The sequence below is a fragment of the Excalfactoria chinensis genome, chromosome 1, assembly GCF_039878825.1.
Source record: "Excalfactoria chinensis isolate bCotChi1 chromosome 1, bCotChi1.hap2, whole genome shotgun sequence".
Lineage (NCBI taxonomy): Eukaryota > Metazoa > Chordata > Aves > Galliformes > Phasianidae > Excalfactoria > Excalfactoria chinensis.
The window spans coordinates 39,412,229-39,433,950 of NC_092825.1; the positions used below are offsets into that span (position 1 = coordinate 39,412,229).

The 21,722-nt window shown below is 34.6% G+C and overlaps 1 protein-coding gene across 6 annotated transcripts in view; it reads right to left on the reverse strand.

Moving 5' to 3' along the window:
- Positions 1 to 469: 469 nt before the first annotated feature.
- SLC6A15 (solute carrier family 6 member 15) overlaps positions 470 to 21,722 on the reverse strand; it is a 35,784-nt gene continuing 14,531 nt past the window's right edge. For all 6 annotated transcript variants that reach the window (XM_072331466.1, XM_072331447.1, XM_072331438.1 and 3 more), the window contains 10 exons: positions 18,210 to 18,367; positions 17,502 to 17,628; positions 14,899 to 15,080; positions 13,192 to 13,302; positions 10,544 to 10,785; positions 10,249 to 10,441; positions 9,219 to 9,411; positions 7,314 to 7,473; positions 4,264 to 4,426; positions 470 to 3,161 (listed from right to left, as the gene is read on the reverse strand). In XM_072331466.1, coding sequence (XP_072187567.1) covers positions 2,790 to 3,161; positions 4,264 to 4,426; positions 7,314 to 7,473; positions 9,219 to 9,411; positions 10,249 to 10,441; positions 10,544 to 10,785; positions 13,192 to 13,302; positions 14,899 to 15,080; positions 17,502 to 17,628; positions 18,210 to 18,367 — 1,901 coding nt within the window. In that variant the 3' untranslated portion in view covers positions 470 to 2,789. The remainder of the gene's footprint in view (positions 3,162 to 4,263; positions 4,427 to 7,313; positions 7,474 to 9,218; positions 9,412 to 10,248; positions 10,442 to 10,543; positions 10,786 to 13,191; positions 13,303 to 14,898; positions 15,081 to 17,501; positions 17,629 to 18,209; positions 18,368 to 21,722) is intronic.

Below are 21,722 nucleotides of genomic sequence, written 5' to 3' on the forward strand. Positions count from 1 at the left end.
CACTGAATTTCAGCTGCACAGTGTGTGTTAGTCTATCTTTGTATCCAGTAGAGGTGGATTTGACAAATACATAGCTTTCTGCATGAGGTCCTTTTTTCTAGTCATCCATTGCTATCACAATTTTAAATGACTCTTCCCCAGCATGACAAGATTACATGCAACTAAGTTCTGTCCTCTGCTCATTATAGGTAGTGAAGTCAGAATTTACATCTAATTTCAAAGATTTCAGAAGTAAGGAATAAACTATCAATCTACTATCATGTCAGTTCACAGTGATACATCAGACTACTGTATTCCTTGTCCATGTCCAGTAGTTTAATAACAAGAGAGCAATCTCACTTACTATTTCTGTTTTCAGGTTCTTCAGTCACCTCCCATTGGTATTATTCTTTCAGCTAGCCTAGCCTGGTATTGTCTCATCAGTGCTATGTTCTAATAAGTGGCAAAGCAAAGTACAGACAAATACCTTGTCAATCTCTTTATTCATAGGTTAAAATGTAGTGGCATACAGTTCTTAGCAATTACTGACTGAAAAAAAAATAAAAAAAAAATGGCATAAAACAAGCAAAAACAGAAGGAGACTAAAAAAAAGCCATCTTGCTTCAACTTTTGATTTCATACAGAGTAATATACATATTTACAAGTATATTATATAAATATAATATATATGTAATCTCATAACCACAATAAATATCAAGGTCTTTCTTAGGCACACAGCATAGAAAAAATGCAGAATCTGCACAATCCTTAAGATTCTTGGAGTGACTCACTCTTACATTGTTTTCACACTGAAAAAACAAATATTTTACACAAAATACGTAGGTTGCTCTGAAAGTAATGCCTCCTATTTATGTCCACAGAAACAACAACAGATGCAAAGAGAACACTATCTGATTGACAGCGCAAATTCTGAGCTACAGAGCATTGTTTTTGAATATAGTCACCAATGTTAGCTATGCATTTTCACCAGTGATGAACGAGAGCCTGCATGCCATGCTTATTAAAATCTGTACCATTGAAGATGGCCCACTGTTTCACAGCTGCTATAATGGCATCAATTCTAGGAAACTGTTGTCCATACAGTCCCTATTTCATCAGCCTAAAAAGATGGAAGTCAGAAGGCACCAAATCTGGACTATACACTGGGTATGGTAGGTCCGTTCAACACTGGCAATGCGCTCCATAATATTCAAACTGCTGTGGGGCCTGGTATTATTGTGTTGCAAGAGAAAGGTTAACTTCTCCTGTCCTGACCTTGGAACTCTGAGCCTTCAGTTTAGTCAGAGTCACTATGTAGTGGTCAGGGTTTACAGTTTGTCTGGATTCCAGGAATTCCAGAAGGATCACTGCTTTCCCATCCAAAAAAGACAGTGCGCATCACTTAACCTGTTGAAGGCTGTGTCTTAAACTTTTTCTTTGGCGAAGCTATATGTCACTGTTTGATAGACTGCTGCTTTGACTCCAGCTCATACTAGTGATTCCACATTTCATCGCCAGTGGAGATGTGATCCAAGATGATGTCACCTTCAGCCTTGGTCTTGAAAAATTTGAATACAGTGGTTTTTTGGGGGTTGTTTTTTTGTTGTTGCTTTTTGTTTTTCTGCTGTGACCATTTGTGAGACTTATCTGGTGAAAACTCTGTGATATTTCAATATTACTGCCATCGTTTCCAGCACATTAGAGCTAACATTCAGTTCCATACACAGTTCCCTAGTTGTAATCTACGCTCTTCTTTTTGTGATATGACATTTGTACATGGCCATCCAGAACCTGGCTTGCCTTTCACGTCACTGTCACCACAGCCTCAGCCTCAATGTTCTCATATCTTCATATCCATTGTTTGGTCTCCATAAATGTTCAGCAAGCTCTGAGGAAGGTCAGTGCATGACTTTTTTTTTTCCCATGGAGGACTTCAGTGACACAGCTTTGCTTCATATGCGCTTCCAAGTCAGATGCTATTTGTTAGACTGCCCCTCAGCAGCTATCTGTCTTATGGTAACAAATTGTAATGGATTACTTGTGGGAAGGTTCAACCACTACAGCCACACCACCAACATCCACTTCTGACGTCATCAGTCAATATAATAGAATAGGAGGCATTGCTTTCTTAACAGTCCTCGTATGCAAATACAGTTTATGCAGTCCCCAGTGAACAGGGAATCTTTTCTTGCCTTCCCATAAGTCTACTCCTTGATTTTTCTAATACTATTGCTCTATACAGATATTACATAAGAAAATAGTTTGCAGGTTTTTTTACTCAGCTAATAGCCTAGGTAATTATCATTGCTAACAAAATAAGTACAGCATATCTACATAAGGTATATACAAATGTGTACACAAACATGGGTTTGGTGAACTTCTTCAGAGCTTATTTTTAATACTGGGGTGTTAATCTGGAAGCAGAAAAAAAATATATTTTCAGTGATATTCCCTCAGAAACATTACATTATTTGAGTGGGACCTGCGCTTCAGTGATAGAAAGCTTTAAAATTGGAAATTAATTGAAAAAACAAACAAACAACAAACAAAAAAAAAATTCTCAGCTACACTGGCAGATGTAGGCTGCCATTGATTTTCCATTTTTTATTTTCAGTGCAAATGAAACTCAGAGAATTAATCCAAAGGGAGTTTTCTCAACCTGTACAGACAGTCATAACATTGACTTGAAGACTGTCACTATGGAGCACCTGAGATTGCACCTTAGTTTGTGGATATGACTGCCTCTCTTAGCGGAGCCATGATCAGCAAGAGTAGAAACAAACAGAGAACTTTTTTTTTTTTTTCTGCAATTACAAGTCAGATTCTGGCATATCAGGCATATCTGCCATTAAGTATCCGATACCATAGCGTCCATTTGGAGCAGTGTCCAGAGTTGGTGATCCAGTCTGTTTTCGATATATGTTTTTCCCAAAATTTGGAGATGGCACTTCACTTGGACTCTTCCCATGAATTAGACTTGTATTATCTCCCTCCAGATTAACAGGCTCCTTTATTATCCGGCCTCTTTTGTAGGATACAGATGCCAAGCTACCAGAGCTGTCATCAATAAGGTTGCAGCGGCGCACTATTAAGACTATCGGGACTGGCAGTATGGCTAATACCATCAGAGATATACAGACAATCATTCCCCATGTTGGATAGCTGTGGAACTCTTCTGTAGCCTAAGAATGCAAAGAGAAAATAATCAAATACATCTTTACTTTAAAAAGAATAAATTTGTAGTTCTCATTAAGGCCTGATGTTTTCAAATATATGCTCATCTACTTGTCATCTTGCATCCACATTGTAGGCATCACTGCAGGTTTTGAAGTTAACAATCATGGAATGGATGATTGGTATTTTCCTGTTGGGAAGCTGGACCAAACTGCCATCCCAAAGTTTCTGAAATGCTCAGTACTGAAGTGGAGCCCAAATCATATTCAGCCTTCTGCTACATTTGCCTGTAGTTCCCTGATCCTTTAAAACAGCAGAGTAGTATGCAGTGGTATCTGTAACCATGCCTGCAAAATAAACCTTGGTTTGGTATGCTAACAGCTGGAGTAGACAGGGACTGTTTCAGATCATCTCATGGAATTGTTCTGTTTTGTATAAACTTCACGTAAACTGTAACTCATTTACTGGGCCAGTGACTCTACCCCACAAGCAGGCCTCTCTACTCCAAGCATGAATCACTGGACAACACTCTCAGTTTGTCTAACAACATAATTAGTATTTAATTTTATGAAGGGAAAGGAGCAACCCAAGCCCGCAATATGGATGCATGCTGAATTCAAAAGTCTGTTTATTGAACTTGCTTAAGACTATCATGGTATAGTTTAAAATCCAAGTTCCACATAAGGCACAGCAGGTACTACCGGTGTCCAAAAAGGAAAAGATGCACTGCTAATCTAAATATTTAGTTCCATGTAAAAAATCGATGTGCTACCTGAAATGATTTTTTTCAGTGCTGTCACCAACAATTTTCTGCAATAATATAAAATTTAGCGAAAGTGAACAACTTCTCTTGCCCATAAAAACATCTCCAACATGCACCAACAAACTAAAACTTATAAAAAAAAACACACATATTTATGTCAAGTGGTTACATTTTAATGCAAAAGAATGACTTCAACATTTAAAAGGTTGTTAATCAATATATCATTATTTATACTGATACTGAATTTGTAATTGAAAACTTTTGTGGCTTTTTTTTTTCCTCCACATACTTCTGAAATACTTCTTATGTGATTACTATGTTTGTGAGGACATCTAGTGTATACATACCGTATCTTCAATCCATGCATTGTAGCCAGGAGGACTTAATCCCATTTGGACAATACTAGCTACCAGCAAACATAACAATACTAAAGGTGAAACGTATTTCCACATGTAGTAATAATACTGGCTTGGAGAAAATCCAAGCATATCTTTCAGATCCTCCATAAACCTGTGAAGGAAATAAAAGGTCATCGTTACCCTGTCCACAGAGAATTCAAATGCTATAATTGGTAGCATCTAATTAGAAAGAATAGACAAGTTGATAAAACGTATGTATAAAAATGCCTGTACTGTAGCTGACTGGATGGCCTGAAAAATAGAACTTTATTACCAGTTCTGGAAAGTTGAGCAAAAAATTACTCCACAGTGTAATGACTCAGCAAACTAGCTTTTGAACTCTGAAAAGTGAGACATAATACACTGTAACTAATACAGTAAAATAGCCTGATGCCCTTCTAGTCAATAAAAGTTTAGGTTCCAAGTTTAATGCCTCATCTAAGTTATAATGTTGGATTGCTGAAGAGAAAATTGAGACTAGAGGCATCTTAAAGTGCACTGAACAAATAATGTTTGGTGAGCAGAGAAAAACAGTGAAATATTTTTAATTTTACTAATCAACTAGATCACATTTATAACTATCCCCTTTAAACACAGGCTCACATAGTTTGTGAGTTGAAATGATACTATGTGTTACCATGTATTTTCTGAAGACTAATCTTTCACATAGAAGTAAACATCAAAGCAGAATTGGAAGGCCAAGCTTCTTTCCATTTGCTTCTATTAATAAGGCTGAGTGGTATGGGAAATACATAAATATTACTTGCATTTTACAAAAGATTATATTTTACTGAAAAGATTCTTAGCACTTGAGTCTTCTCCTCAATTCTGAATAGTGAATGTTAATTCTGAAGTGAAGTAGCTGCCTAAGGACTCTGATAAGTGTAATAGCTGTTCAGACAATGGAGGTACCCAATTTTTTTTTTTTTTTAACACAGCATTGATATCAACATTATTTGAACTCATTTCATGATAAATTAGTGCTGGAAAACTCATCACATACATAAAGATGGCTTAGGAGAGGATGGTGTTGGTAGCTGCACCTCCTTATCCATGTTGAAAAGGTTTCAAGAGAATGAGGACAATCCCTATTCATATGCAGAGGGAGACATCTTCCTTCTCCCAAGAACATCTAGCCATCCATCCCATGTCAACAGCTGGCTGCAAAGAAGAGCTGAGAAATCAGTCTGCCCCTCATCCTCACCTCACAGCTCACACAAGAATCCTTCTTCTCTTTCTGTTTCTGTCTTTTTTATGGAGGCTGACAAACATAAAATTCTGTTTCTGCCTCATACAGATGGCCTTATCCTGCAGTGAATAGTAAACTACATGAGCAGTTTAGGTACTCAAGGAAATAGAAAGGGTGAGATTTCAGGGGCAGACCAGACTGCCTACTGCTGTAGATGAAGCCAGGTATCATGGACATAGCCTATGACCCTTTCCAGTTTTTTGAAGGTAGAAGAAAAAGCAGATGCTTCCAAAGCAGGCCAACACCAGCCACTGCTACTATTCACCTGCACCTTCTTGGCCCTGTTGTCAACCTGCACATTAGAAAGCAGCGGGACTACGTTTTTGAGCAGCTGCCAGGCCAGAGAAGATACTAGCCCTCCTCTCCCCTCCTCAGAAGAAGACTTTATAGGAGTATGTTGTAGGCTAAATTTAGCGTGTGGGCAGCTTGTTAAACCATACTGGAAAGATGCTTAAACTCACCTTTAGTTTACAGAAATTTACAAAAACCCTTTTTAATGCTTGCCTAATGCTTGCTGAGGCATGTGTCATCACTTCTAAGCACATGTGAAAAGAATATATCTTACAGATTCTGCAAAAATAATTTTGAATCCATGTGTATACTGCAGTGTAAAAGAACATATTTATAAGTTTATATAAGTTTATGTTTATTATGTTATTTTAGTTTATATAAGTTATGGTTTGCATCGTATTAACAGCTGAAATAAAAGTTTGTGAAGTTTTACATCTGCCTCCTTGTGCCTCAAAATTGCAAGTTATGATCTGAACAAAACTATTTTTGTATTCTTGATGGAGTACAATGTTCCAGAGCCAGTAGAAAAAGAGAATATTTTTAGAGCTAATTCTTTTGGAGTGTCTTTTAATTCCCTTGTGGTCCTAATCCCTATTGAAATGCGTGCATGAAAAAAGTCCTTATAGCAATAAATAAATTTTGAGAGCAGTTACATATGTGAAGTTACTGTCACATAAGCACTCAAAGAAATTTTCAACCACATAGTTTGGGGTATTCTACTCTTTGTTTACACCACAGTGAAATGTGCCCTTAAAAAGAAGCTGAATTTACAAATGGTTTATGCCCTCTAAAATTGTTTTTTCTTTCCATGTTACCCAGCTCTTCACCTAATTGAACATAAATCTGTTCTCTTCATTTTCAAAGTCTTTCATCACCTTCTTCACTCTACTAATCTTTTCCTATAAGCCACCAATCTCACATTCTTACAGTTTCTGTCAAAAGATGTAGAAACATTAGAGATATGATGTTCTTCTTATATAACTGTTATGACTCTTGAAATCCTTTCCTTACTGTCCTTTACATATATAAATTCCTGACAATTGCCCATCCAGCCTTCTTTCTACCTCTAATTTTGACTCTTTTACTGCATTCTCTTCTCTATTTGTTCTATGGGTTTCACTATGCTTTGTTCCAAACCTGTTCATTAAAGACTTGATTCAAGTCCAGAATGACCCACTTTGACTCCTTTACCACACCAAGAATAACAGCTTTATAATCACACAAACCAGGAAGAAACAATTGCAAAAATAAATTCCTGTTTTCATCCTTAACTCCTGCTGTGCTCATTTTGTTTTGCTTTTCTATTTCATCTTACAGTTAGCTTAGAAAGAAGGATATCTTTGAATTTATGTGTTCATAGCAAATAGTTTGTGCTATAGAATTACAATAGTAATAAGTATTGTAATGAATACTCTTGATATGGTGATATGAACAGGGAAATATATTTCCTTTAACTTACTTTTCTATTCCATAAATTCGGGTAACTGCAATGTTCTCCAAAATGACCACAATAAGCAGGGGCAGAGTAGCTGAGTAGTCATCAAACATCGTGACAAAATAATTTCCAGAGCGCTGTACAAAGATCAGGCCAATAAAAAATGCTACCAAGCAGCAGATGACTGGAATGAAGGACAGAAATGTGAGTTGTAATAACAATTTTCCACATAAAAAGAGAAAATGAGGTGAGAGTTTGAAATAGCGAAGATGTAATTTAACACATTATTTCATTTAATCAAAGTTGGAATAATTTTCCTTATTTTGGTCTCAATTTTGAGAATATTAGGGATTCTAACTACTCCCTATGCAACAGAAAAGTCATGAAATTGTAAGTATTGGAACTGCCATACTAGAGCAGCCCTTCTTAAGCAGCACAGATTAATCAATCGATTTTTCTCATTAAACATTTCACTTAATGTGACCATGAGAATAAAACAAAGAAAACTGGTGAGCTGAGCATAATATTATTTAGTCATTAAGTCCCCTATATAATAAATATATATTTTTTCCAACTAATTTCATCACAAATGGGATTGAATGCTTAAGCAGCTACAAAATAAGTAAAATTCAATAAACTATGAAATCAGCTGTATGCTGAGCATTAGCAAGACTAATTCTCCTTCTTCAAGTATCTTATTCCTCACACTGAGAACTTAAGCTAATGATATATTGTACAAATTCCAACTGTTTGCTATTGAATAAAGTAGTGAAAGGAAATCAGGATGCTTTTCTTAAATACTGTGGTGTAAGAAGACCATTCTTCAACACAGGCAGAATATCTCCATTGTCACTGTCATTAATCACACTGACTTTTATTACGAACTCTGCAAAAAATCTTGACTAAAACTGCATGTATGTGATTTTAGAAAACCTTGTTACATTGTGTTCTTCTATTATGTCTTACCATCACATGCACAATAAAGATGCACCCTTAGTTGAAAATTACACTCTGGTAGGTACACTATGGGTAACTCAGCATATACACACACTGACTCCACACAGTAACTTTAAGCACATTAGTTGCTTTCTCTGAATAGTAGAACTATAGGGAAAAAGTTTCAAGTGTATTCATACTTCCGTAAAATCTGATGATTTGTGGTTTCTAAACATGAGCTCTAGTGCAAGCATAATCTTTATCAAATCTCAGTGATACTGTATGAAGCTTAACCCAGGCATTCCAGTTTTATAATTATAAAAACACTACACTACATCGTAATCCTTTGAGCACAACTGACTTAAATACTGAAGATAATACATGTGTAACACTATTAAATGTTACCAGAGAAAAGCGGTTCTTTAATATTTCTTTTTTATATGGCATAACAAGGAGTTACTGCAAAATGCGCCATTACACCAGGGTAAACAGCTGATTTCTAAATGTCACATTAGTTACTAGCTGTCCCTAAAAAAAAAAGCTGATTAAAATTGGTGAATATTTTTAATTTTAAATAAAATCCTCTTCTAGAGAGGATTTTTAATATAATAAACCTTTCATAATACATTAAGATTTCATTTGCTTTTATTGTTATGACTTATTGTAATTTGGAATTTATTTTCATCCTTTCTTTTTGCTTGATTTGTGAGACAGGCTTGGATGGAAAATACTGTAGAAGAGCTCAGAAGAACTTAATGTAAAGAAAGTTTGAACAGAAGTTCTCTATTAAATTGAACTTCCCTTTTACAGCTCTTATAGCATCCAGAAGTTTTTACTCATAAATATTAACATGCATGTGTGTGGACATACAGCCTGGAACAGTGATTTTCTCGTCTGTTAAATGTAAGTACTGAAAAGTTTAACATCAGAAAACCAAGACTTACTACTTTTGGCATACTGTTCTGGTGAGAAAAGAATGGTTGTGAAACTCACCAGTAAGAATTTCTTTCCTAATTTTGAAAGTATCAACAATGGGTGTGATGATGCCTTCAATGGTTCCAAACATACTTCCAAGTCCCAAATTTACCAACATAAGGAAGAACATGACCGACCAGAAGGGAGAAGCAGGAAAGTGGGTCATTGCTTCTGTAAAGGCAATAAAAGCTAAACCAGTTCCTTGAACGGCCTGTCAGGAAAAAAAAATTAAAAAAATAAAAAAATAAAAAAATAAAAAAAAAAATCTACATTATAATTCACGGATAGTGGAAGTAGTCTTAGTAGTAACAGTAGAGTGACATTTTTACTTCATGCTCTATTAATAACATAAATTTTTGCTCTTTTACAGATAATTTTGCACAGAGCTATTATATCAACTGGCTACAGAATACACAGTAGTATCTCCTATTAGTTTGTAAAAGACTCCATTTCTGTATCTTTGTTTCAGATTAAAAAGGCTGGAATAGTACAAAACTTTCTCATTCCTAAGTCACTAATTTACATCTTAGCTTCAAATGTTGGTGCAACTGCACACAGGTCAGTGCTTCAAACTCAGTCTCTTTGTAATAAAGTCAGAAAAAATGTTCTCTAAATATATAGTTTATTACAAAGGTTTCAAAACAGGATGATGTTAATTAAACAAATGTCTAATAAGTAAATAGCTATATTTGTTTCCACTGAAGTGATATCTACGTAAAATAATATTAAATAATCTTGACATTAAAAGACATAATTTTGACACTGAATAGATACATCTCTACTTAGAACTTGGAAAAATGCCTGCAGTCAAACAGAACTTTGAAAATTTATCATCTCTTCAGGACTACAATATGCTAGAAATCAGTGGAGATGTCAAACCCAGAAGTGTTCACCTGAGCAGAGATGAGATCCTCAACAGAATCATATTTTCATACAGAATGCTATAGGTAAGAGTACTGATACTGATAGGTATACTTCAGTCTATTTCAGGCTTACAAACGTTCCCTCTTCATAATATTTTTATTTAAGATGTATTTATTTCTCTCACCTTGTCAAGCTCATCTTCAATTTGACAAGATTTCAAGCCAAGAGAATGAAACTCTTCTTCTTTAACTTTCTGAATAATGTCATAAACTAAATTGTAATCTTCTGCTGTGATGCTTGAGAAATTGATATGATGTGGAATTATATCTTGGCTCAGATTTCCAGTTTTCAAAAGTGTTAAAATCTTCTCTGAATTTCTGTAAAACACAATAAAGCAGAGAAATCAAACTTGATGATCTACGTGCATTCATAGATGAAATTTACCATAAAAATAATAATTAAAAAATTGATATTCATACTGGATAACACATTTCTCATTTATGATATTGGCTTTGAAGCCCAGAACTGCAAACACCACCAAGGTTGCCAGCACAGAAGTGAAAAAATTGATGAAGGACACCAGTACAGCATCAAAATGGCAGTTGTTGTCTCTCTTGTTGTAGCTTGAAAAGGCAATGACTCCACCAAATCCAAGCCCTAAGGCAAAGAACACCTGAGTAGCAGCTTCTCTCCAGACCTTGGGCTCCAGCATTATTTCAAGCTGTTTGAAATTAGATACAATATATGTCAGCTATAACATGCATTTCTGTTACACACACACACACACACACACACACAAAAATAAAATAAAATAAAAATGCAAACCACTGAAAAAAACAAAACAATACACAAAGACAACCTACATTGTAAAATACTAATAGCCCACTGTACCCCAATATATTTTCATTATGATAAAGCTGAATGTAACACTTTAAGTTGGGTGCACTTACAGACCAGAATTTCCATTTAATTTATACAGTATAAATCTTAAAGTGAAACATTCTATATAACAGGTTCCCAATTATGAGATACTACTGAAGTTATGTGATTACTGAAGTAGCAGCTAGTTACACTGTGAAATCAGAGAAAACACCTGTCATTTTTAATTCATAGTACTTGCTTACCTTGTTTTTACAGTAGCTGTACTGACTGGCATTATAATTAAGATTTCTTTTCAGAACACAAACCCATTTATAAATGCAGTAAGTACACTGAATTTTTGTTGTTGTTTGATTTTTAAATTTAAAAAGCAAAAAATTGAATATGAAATACACATGCTTATATGGAGCTCTATTATATGCAAATATGTAAAGCAAAAATGTAACATAAAACAAGCACTTGGCCACCAGAATGTGTATGGTGAACAAGTAGAACCTCCCTATGAGAAGTTCAGAGCATCCAGCTGAAGTTAAATGAGTGATGCGTTCTAGGAAAAACTAGTCTTTGTACCTCAATTTAAATGTTAACTCCATAAACAGTGCTCTTCAGATGATCACACTTCAAGAAACATCTTTGTTTAAAGTTATTAGTCAGAGTATATCTATATAAGATCCTTCTCAATTCTGAATCATAAAAAAGAAGTGCATGCTTCAATATTTCATCTTCTTGAGTTGACCCAGTGTCTCTGTCCATTTAACAGTGACAAACCTTACTTCTTCAAATATTGTTTCTTTTCTAAAACTCAAACCTTATTAAAAACAGTAAGACTGAAAAGCATCAATAGATGCCAGCAACAGAAGACTATCTTCTTCTGAGAAAAAATCTGCAATTGTTATATATAGATAACAAACACCTTCTTCAGTCTTCTAGTACACACCCAAGAATAATATACATTTGAAAAAAGAGTTTGATTACACTAAACTTGTTCCTGATAAATGTATATACTTCTTTAATAATTTCAATGCTCAAGTAGCTATTGTATGTACTTCAACCTACTTGTGTCACAGAGGCATGCTAGAGACATTTCACTAGAGGGTGCTATAGGAATAGTCTTCATTTTACCAAATCTGACTGGTTTACTTAATAAAATGCTTCTCCGTTTTCACAGTGTTTCACATGGAAAAAAACAAAATGTAGGGGAGTCTGAATACCCAGGTAGTTCCCTGGGAACCTACAACACAAATTAGTGTTTAAGAACAGAAACATTCAGAGATTTTTATAAAAATACTTCTGAAGGCTTATATCCACATATTGTCCACCTCACTTAGGTGATTCCTAACCTCAGATTTAAACCACAGTTTATATTTTGATAATAATAATTGTAAATTGGCAGATGAAGTCTTTAAAGATTGTTTATCTGAACATCTGAAACAATCATATGATTAAACAAGATTAAACAATGAAGTTAACTATAAAGTGAGAATCAACTGCAGCTTTTTATTGCATGAAAGATGAAAAAATAAAGGGTGGAGGGTGGATATTAAAGAGGAGTCTCAATATTGATTCCATTTCAGTATGCAGTGGTACATTTCTAGTTAAAGAAAGAATACTGTCACTGAGGAACCGGATTATAAATTCAAGAGGTCTGTATTCCATCTCTGCTATAGATTTCTTCTTAATCAATAAACATTACTTTTCTCTGTTCCTCAGATTTCCCCAAATTTGCTTAAGCAACCTGAAAGCTCCTACAGAACCACAACTCTGTAAAGCAAGTGAAGTTTATCTCTAAAGTAAATAGATCCTTTCAAAAATGACAAATCGATTATTTAAATTTATGACCGTAGTCAACACTGTGACAGCCCAGAATGAAGCATTTAAGTCCTAGAGAATCACAAGATTAAAAATGCACAACTCTTTTCATTACTTGGTCAACTCATCAAGTTTTCTAAACAACCTAATTCCTACATAACACTTTCAGTTTGAAAGCTTTGAAAAAGCAGCTAAGTCTGGGAACCTATCATATAAGGGAGGTAACTCCACACATATATTTAGAACACTTGGAGCCTTATGGACCTCAGGAGTTGATACTTTGGCACCGAGGTCAACATTAATTTTGCTACTGAAGCAAACAGAAAAATGTTTCATCTTCTATGAAGGCAATATGCTTATCTGAGAGTACTCATAAATGGTCAAATTGCCCCTGAGACTTTAAATTCACTTTAGTAAACAAATAAATAAATAAACATACCTTTGGTGTGAACATGTGCCGAATTCCATCCAATGATCCATTAAGCAGCAGTCCTCTGACCAGAAAGCACAAGAGTACCACGTAAGGAAAAAGGGAACTAAAGTACATGATCTGAAAAACATTAGAAAAAAATTTAACATGGCATCAGTCGACATTATTTTCAGTGGTTTCACACTCAGTATCTTTTGTACATATGGCTGAATTTAGAACTATTCATTCACACAGAAATATACAAAACATACTCCCTGAAGAACAATGCAAAATCACAAGACTGTACTCAAAGAAATTCCATAGTGTATGAAAACAGTACAGTGCCAATACATTAACTAACTGATAACAAATTGTAAGCCTTCTAGGGAAACTCTGAGAAGTCAAGAATAAGATGAGGAGAAAGACAGAAACAGACTGTTTCAGAAATGTTTCCCATTACAAATGCACTTAAATTCAAGTACATGATATGATAAAGATGGAGAATGAAAAGAAAGTCATTCTGAGTACAAAAAGAGAGAAGAAGCAGTCAGTGGAAAGTATTCAACAGGTGGAGTCAAACCAATAAGGAATGCTTACTCGCACACATACAAATGTATATAGAAAGAGAGAGAAAGAAAAGGAACACCAGGGACATTCTCTGATCTACTGAACACATTCAAGATCTCATAAAAGCAAGAAACCAATATTGTTTTGACTATTGGATAATAAAATGTCTCAGAGCCTCAAAAATCCGGAAGTGTAACACTGCATGATTTCCAACACATTAAGTTTTTTGGTTTTTTTTACTGTTTAGTGTGAAGGTCAACATTTCCGGGCTTCTGTATCATCAAATAGAACATATTTATGGCACGGTGATTGACTCATTTATCTAATACTCAGAGGAAATAAAAAATTTGTAACCAAATATGATTTTTCACTCTACATCACTGAAAATCAAATTTATTCTCTGCTTTAAAGTTTAATAAAACAATTCTATTGCTGAAGTTGAAAGTCATTTCTGTAATTGAAATATATTAAAGTACACCAAAGAGATCAAAGACAACTCCAGCTCAACACAAAATACCTAATAGCAAATAATTAATAGGTGACAGGAATTAACAGTAAATCTCATCTGAAAATCCCTCTGGGAGGAACAGATCTCAGCAAATCATTCACTGGCCAGTCTGGCTGGATGGATGGGAAAGAAGTCAAAATTAAACATCCAGATCCAAAGGGATATCAGTCATTAATCAAAGAAACAACCAAGAATCCTGGCTGCGATAATGACAGAAGCATGGATACTGATGACAGTAGGAATAAAAAGCAAATACAAGGAATTTTGAGGGCCTAGGTAAACTGCAATCATGCTGAGCATTACAGATATACTCAGAAACTTAATTCCCTAAACATTCAGAAGCACACAAATTCACATTGCATTAACAGTTCAACAAGGCTAAGGTGCAGTTACTTGCAACAGTTATGTTGATGAGAACCAAAATGATTTTTCTTCAGATCTCAATCTCTGCTAAATTACAGTTCCCATGAAATTTACTACGGTTTTAATGCTTAACTACTAAGAGAGTAGAGATTATACAAATAGTGGAGTGAATCACAGCTTCCAGCCTACTCCTATATATTTCATGAAAGAACAGAGGGCGAGGTGAACAAAAATGTAGTGAAATAACTCTTAAATGTTTCAAAGCAAAACACTGTCATTTAGGCGAACAGCATACTCACTTTGCCGGAAGACTGAATGCCTTTGATCATGGCTAGGCATACCATGACCCAGGCCGCCAGCAGGCAGATAGTCATCTTCCAGTTTAAACCCCCACTCTCTGACAGAGAGCTGGAAATATTCAGTGCTTCTCTGTACCAGTAATAGGTTGTTGCAGAACTTTTTTCACACTCTGGCTCCACAACTGTCAAGACATGTTAGCAAGTAAAAATTGGTTCAGGACAGAAGTATTTTCCCAACAGTTCATTGCAAAGTTATTTCAATTTCCAGTACTTGCAATTGTGCCTTCAATGCTTTCAGAGAAACTGAATTCATAAAGAGTAAAAGAAAATGGAACTGCTATCAATTGAAAGTTCTGGACATAACTTTTTAAAAAACTCTTTTGGTATTGCATATTCCTCAGCATATCGTCAGAACAAGTCATAGGCAGAATTAATCTTCCAATTTCGTAGACAAAGACTTGAATTTCATTTTTAAACCATAAGATTAGATTTCCTATATATAAAACTGTGAGTTACTCTCTGAAAAAATTCTTTGCCTGAATTTGAAAACTGAGTTGAAAAAGTATATATATGAATAACATAATCAATAGTGTCTGCTTTGATATGGAACCCAAATCAACAGACACTTAATTACAAATAACACAGCAATATTAAAGTGATGAAAAAAGAAAAAAAGGCTCCTACACACCTGTGTTCTTAGGAAAGGTGCTGTACATTCCAGCAGTTACTTTTTTTACTATACTACAATTCTGCCTTATTCATTTTATCAAACAGTTTAAGAAATTGTGTGCATCTCAGTATATAATACAAAGTAATAGAAATAATTCTTCAAAAACAAGCAAAGAAAAAAAACCTAAAAAACAGGCGAAAAAAAAAACTGCTTGACATTTTCATAAATGTTATTTTTATTTTACAATTTTTTTATTATTATTATTTTTAAGCTAGGTCCTGATTGAAGGTGATTAAAGAAAACAAGATAAAAATATAGCAGGCTGTATGAGAAACTGGTAATCACAGCCTGAACCTCTGATTAATCAGCTGAAGCAAGTGTCACATCAGCTGTAGGAGCACAGGTGAGAGTAATTTAGCTGTGCTCCCGGAAGGGGTGGAGCTTGACTCCACCTCCTCTAGACCTTATTTAAGGGCTAACCGCCACTAAGGCAGCATCTCTTTTGCAGATTGCCCCCTGGTGGGGATTGCCTCAGCATTTCCCAGTGGAGGCATCCATATGAGTGAGTTTTTCCTTATAAATAACCTTTTGAATATCTGTTATGTTCTTTGTATCATTCCACCTTATGCAGACATCAGATCCTCACCAAAATAAACTGTTAAGTGACAGGATGATATCAAATATAATACTTTTCTGTGCTTTAGCTTAGTTTAAATGACCTCTCCTGAAGTTAGGCTGAAAAAATCTGTCTTACCATTTGGGCAGGATAAGAACATGTAAACAGACAAAAAACTGTGGCTCAGATGTGGTCTTGTGGTCCAATGCTTGTGGAATACAGCTGATTTGAATGAGTGCCCACATTCACAAATATTGTTTATTTATTTCAAACAACTGAAGCAAGCAACTCTTGCAAAGAGCATTTAAAAACATCATACAGCTTTTCAAATATCTGTAGCTACAGTATTCATTAAAGGAGGGGGAGAGGAATAAAAAAGATAATAAATGAAAATTTAAGATCTGATTTAAAAATAAATTAAAATAATTATTTCATATTTCAATCCAAGACAAATGCCATGTGTGCAATTATCATAACTAAAATCAAAGTATAGAAAACTTTTCATGCTATTGCATACTTCCATATAAGATGTTACAACAACAAAACAAACAAACAAAATCAATAATCTTATTGTTATTGAACTACAAAGCAAAAAGTGCTTTAGCCGTATGCATTTTATTGTTTACAGTTTTCCATTTTCTGCTTTGTTAGTAGTGCAACCCCTCTTATTTGTTGTTAGAATGTATGCCATACTAACATAATAGATAAACAACTCTTCTACCTTTGTTTTTCACCCTGAAAAGAGGTATCAAAATCAAAAAGAAGTTATGAGAAATTGTTTGATTAGTTTTTTTCTGAAACATACTAAGTAAGCTGATTTTATTACTCATTATAAATGCTGTTAACTGTGATGTTCTTTTCCAAAACCTTTGCAAATGTCTTTAATTAGTTTGTTGTATTTTTTTCTTATTAAAATGCAATAGTGGACTTGTGTATAACATTTTTTCCCACAAATATCTGTTTAAAGCACTTTCTTTCCCTCTTTTTAGTTAGAAAATCTCAAGCTTGATGTGACTGACAAAGTGAGAATAGAGGGTTAAGAAAGTAACTCACTATAAACTCAGTTAAAAAAGAAAACAAAACAAAAAAAAAAAAACAAAAAAAAAACTGAGACAATAAAGAGAAAAATCTCTTTTCAGTTCTCCTCAGTTATGCCAACAATAACCAGCAATAAGAAAGAGAGTTTTAAAAGCAGATTTTTTTTTTTCCCCCCAATAAGCCTTGATGGAAATCCAGTGAAATTCAGCAGAAAGACTTGGTTTTACTTACTGAGTGGATTTGTGTTTGTATGATAAAAAAGAACATTAACAAACTTACACGTGTGAGATGCATTTTTAACTAGAGGACACTGGTCCCATGGTAATGGATGCTGAAAAGACTGGGAAAAGTAAAACAGACTCCATCCAATAATGACATTGTAGTATAGGGCCACAAAAAAACATACCTATTAGGGAAAAAAATAAAAATAAAAAATAGACATATAAAAAAAAGTTAGATTTATGAATTACATTTTTTAATTCAAACAAAAAAACACTTGCTGACATGACCTTTGTAGATTTTTGTGGGTCAGACATGTAACTTAATTTTCACTAAATTAAGTCAGACTAAGAACTGAATGGGTTGTTCTACTAAACTTTGTTTAATCATGACTTTTTATGACACTCATGACACTCTTTTTACACTTTTGCTTATCTCTGTATTTATCATATGACACCTGTATTTTCAATGGCTTTTTTTTCCTCTCAGAAGGATCCCTTAGGATCTGTTCCCAAGATCCTAATCTCCAGAGAATCACAAAATACAAGTTAACTGGTTTAACAAGTTAACAAATACATCCATATAATAATTTTTACTGTACTAATTTAAGTAAACAGTGTAAATCCTAAACAGTGTAAACTGACTGTATAGCCCAGCTGCAGGTCAGTGCTTTTTCCTTGTAGGAAGGAAAACAGAAAATTTAAATCACACAAACAAGAAGTGAATTAAGGTAAAAAAAAAAAAAAAAAAAAAAAAAAAAAAACTTACTACACAGCTTGCAAACCCAATTCCTCCAAGTTTAGGGCTGATATAATTCCATACACCAATACTCCCTCGGCGGATCCTCTGCCCCACAGAAAGCTCCAAGAAAAAGAGTGGAATCCCTATGATCAGTAGCAAGATTAAGTATGGCACAAGATAGGCACCTACAGAAGAAATAAAGCAGAAGTCAGAGTGAGTGAAGAGTAACAGTCTGACATAACTTACGCGAGTCCACCTAATACCTTCAAGTTGGCATCATTCATTGCAAAGCTTTTTCTATTGTATATAAAGAGTGATTTTCCTTGTATGTTGGTCATAAATCTTGTAAGATCAGGAAAGCCCTGAGATAGCTTATTACTAAAGCACTGTAATGTTTCAAGGCAAACTTTACTAGAAGTGAATCTTTACCTAATCTAGTTGGTTGTTTGATTCGTTACTTTTGCATGCATGAAAATCTGGGCATATAAACAATTTTTTGTTGTTGTTGTTGTTACAGGAGCTGACGTATTTCTTAACTCTGAATTTGGATTTGTAATAGAGCAGCAAGTCTGAATTTATAAAGGAAATACAGATCATGCTGCACTGTTACAACATTGAATTTCATCCAATCTTCAGTGCAGTTTCAAAAGACTGTTTTTCTGTGGTTTTTTTTGTTTGTTTGTTTGTTTTTTGTTTGTTTTGGGTGTTTGTTTGTTTTTTGTTTTTTGATGCTTTTTTTTTTTTTTTTTTTTTTTTTTTTTTTTTTTTTTTTTTTTTTTCCCTCTACATACACTTCAGATGCTTGGGAAGGGCAGAACAGTGAACAGCTGAGCAAACAACAGTCTTGCCCCATTTCTACCAGGCTCTAGGCAGATACCAGAGACATGAGGTAGAAGTAAGATGGACTTACCAGAGAACCAGATAGCCCATGTGGACTACTCACAAGATCCTGCTAAAGACTTCTGAGAATGCAACTGTTACTTCATCTTTTATATTTAAGCGAAACATTTTCTCTTTTCAAGGCTGCATTCTCAGGGAGTGGTCACATACAACTCTAACTTCAGGGTGGATCTCCATCTATTTCAGCAAAACAACTGGCAAGCAAAATTTATTCATGCGCTACGTGTGTTGACAGTTTAGAGCCAAATTTCTCCTTTGTCATGAGGAATATATAGAACTACAGCTAAAACAATATATATGTACAAGCAAATAGAAACACAGTACCTAATTTTCAAATGTGTGACTCTTACACTGCAATATAGAGTACTGTGCTGGACACCAGACCAAGTCTTTTAATCACAACCACTGTATGGCTAAGGCAAATGAACTGAGAGATGTGGTATGTCAAAGCAGGCTACAAAGCAACAGGTCAGAGATGGGGCTAGTAAAGTATCTAATCAGTCTAATCACTTAAGTGATGAGAGAGAAGCTGAGCACAGTTCAAAAGCCAATTTTTGATTTATCCTCAAATCTAGTAAGTACTACTTTAGGTTTCCACACCCACTGACAACTTTTTAGGGCTTTTTCATGAGCCTATCAAAATACACTGTAATTTACATATCCTTAGTAGGTGGCTTATCTCAGGGAATAGGCTTTATTTTAGAAAAGTTAAACTTCCATAAGCTGTGCAGGAAGCATCAGATTTTATGGTACCATCTGCTCCTATTTAGGTTTATTTCCTATTTTACTATTCGTGAAACATGCACAAAGAGGACATTAGAACATCATCACCTTTGGTTGTAAAGAATTTAAGAAGATTCTAAGAATAGCGTAACTGAAGTCTTGAGTCTAAGAAAAATAAGAAAAATATACTGAGGCAAAAAAATAATAATAATACTGATCTTAATTACCCTACAAGTATGTAGGCCACTGTTAGCAATGAAACAGCTTCCTGAGTTTTATTTTCAGGCAATATGGTAATGCTATGAAAGCACTAGAGCAGCATTTATTCAAAAACTACACAAGGCTCCAAATAAAGTACTGGTTTAGAGAATACAATGCTACCTCACAGAGACAAATATCATGGTATATCTACCTATTTCATATACCATCTACTTAAGCATGTGATAGAAATATTCTTTGTCCTGCAGAAACAGCTACATTCCCAATTTGTCATCTCTTGTGGTTCACCTTGTATATGCACATAATGTTGCAAACACAAAGGACTTACTTCCTACTGCAAAATAATAATAATAATAATTAAAAAAAGCAAACACAAACAAACAAAAAACAGAAGAGATAGAAGGAAATAAATCTGACGAAAACTGAGAAATAGAATAACAACAACATTCCAAAATGAGGGGGTCTATCAAAGAATATACAAGACATATAACACTATTAAGTACTCTTATCACCTTCATTCTTCCAAAATTTCTGTGAAACAGAACTACACTGATAATTCACATTGTAAATGAGACACGGAAGCTTAGGCTTCACTAGCTTTAAAAATGTGGTTGTACAATTCATTGAAAACCAACTGTACATCGTGTTGTTTTTGTTGTTGTTGTTGTTTTGTTGTTTTTTTTTTAAAATACTGTAACACTGCTGCAAATTATACCTAATGCCTTAATTAGACAGGCTTTGCATGGCTGGGCAGAGAAAAGTCTAAACATCTCAAAAAAAAAAAAATAAAATTGGGGCCTAAGTGACTTACCCTGTATCCCTCTGGATGACTGCACTAGAGCAGGAACTGAACCCAGCTCTTCTGTTCCCAGTCCACAACCTTAATCACAAGGCTGCAAAGTTAAGCACATATTTAAAGACTGGGCTGATGTGGGTGCTTTATGGTGCAGTATCAATGTAAGTAGCAGAGATTTATCAGTCAGATTCAACTAAATGAATTAACTGAATGTGGTGTTAAATCCACACTACATCATATGTTACAAAACACTGTAATTTGATATGGATGGCCAGTGGATATCACCTCTTTACTTAAGGGCTTGTGCATGGGATCTGAAACACCAGTACTCTTATCAGTCAAACCTGCTGAGCTCCCTTCTGATTGTCTGTTTAAGGACATAATGGACAATGGTGCACATCTGGGTTTAAATACAGTGTGGTTTAAATACACAGTCATATGATCTGGTTGTATCAAAGTTGCAAAATGCTTCTGTGTCCTATAGCTCACATACTCCACAGTATCTCAGCACATGTATTTTGTTGGATCCTGCCCTTGAAACAAGACATACTTCAATAAACTGTAAGACATCTTTACTTCATCATAAAACAGAATCACTATGGAAACAGTTCAGCATGTCTTTTATTTGCCAGTCCATGAAAGCATGTGTCCTTGGAGTAGCAATATTGAATAAGGTTCATTTTTATTTGAATTAGAACAATGAACTGTACATGCAGGCCTTGAACAGCATCTTAAAATTAGTTACATTCATATTGTTTGCCACATTTGTCAATTGAATAATTTTTTGGTGGTTACAGTTTTGTGGTTCAGTATCCCCGGGTCTCCTTTCTATAGTTTAAAAACCTTTCAACTCTAAAGTCATTTTCTTTCTACTTTAAGTGAATTTATTCACAATTACAAAA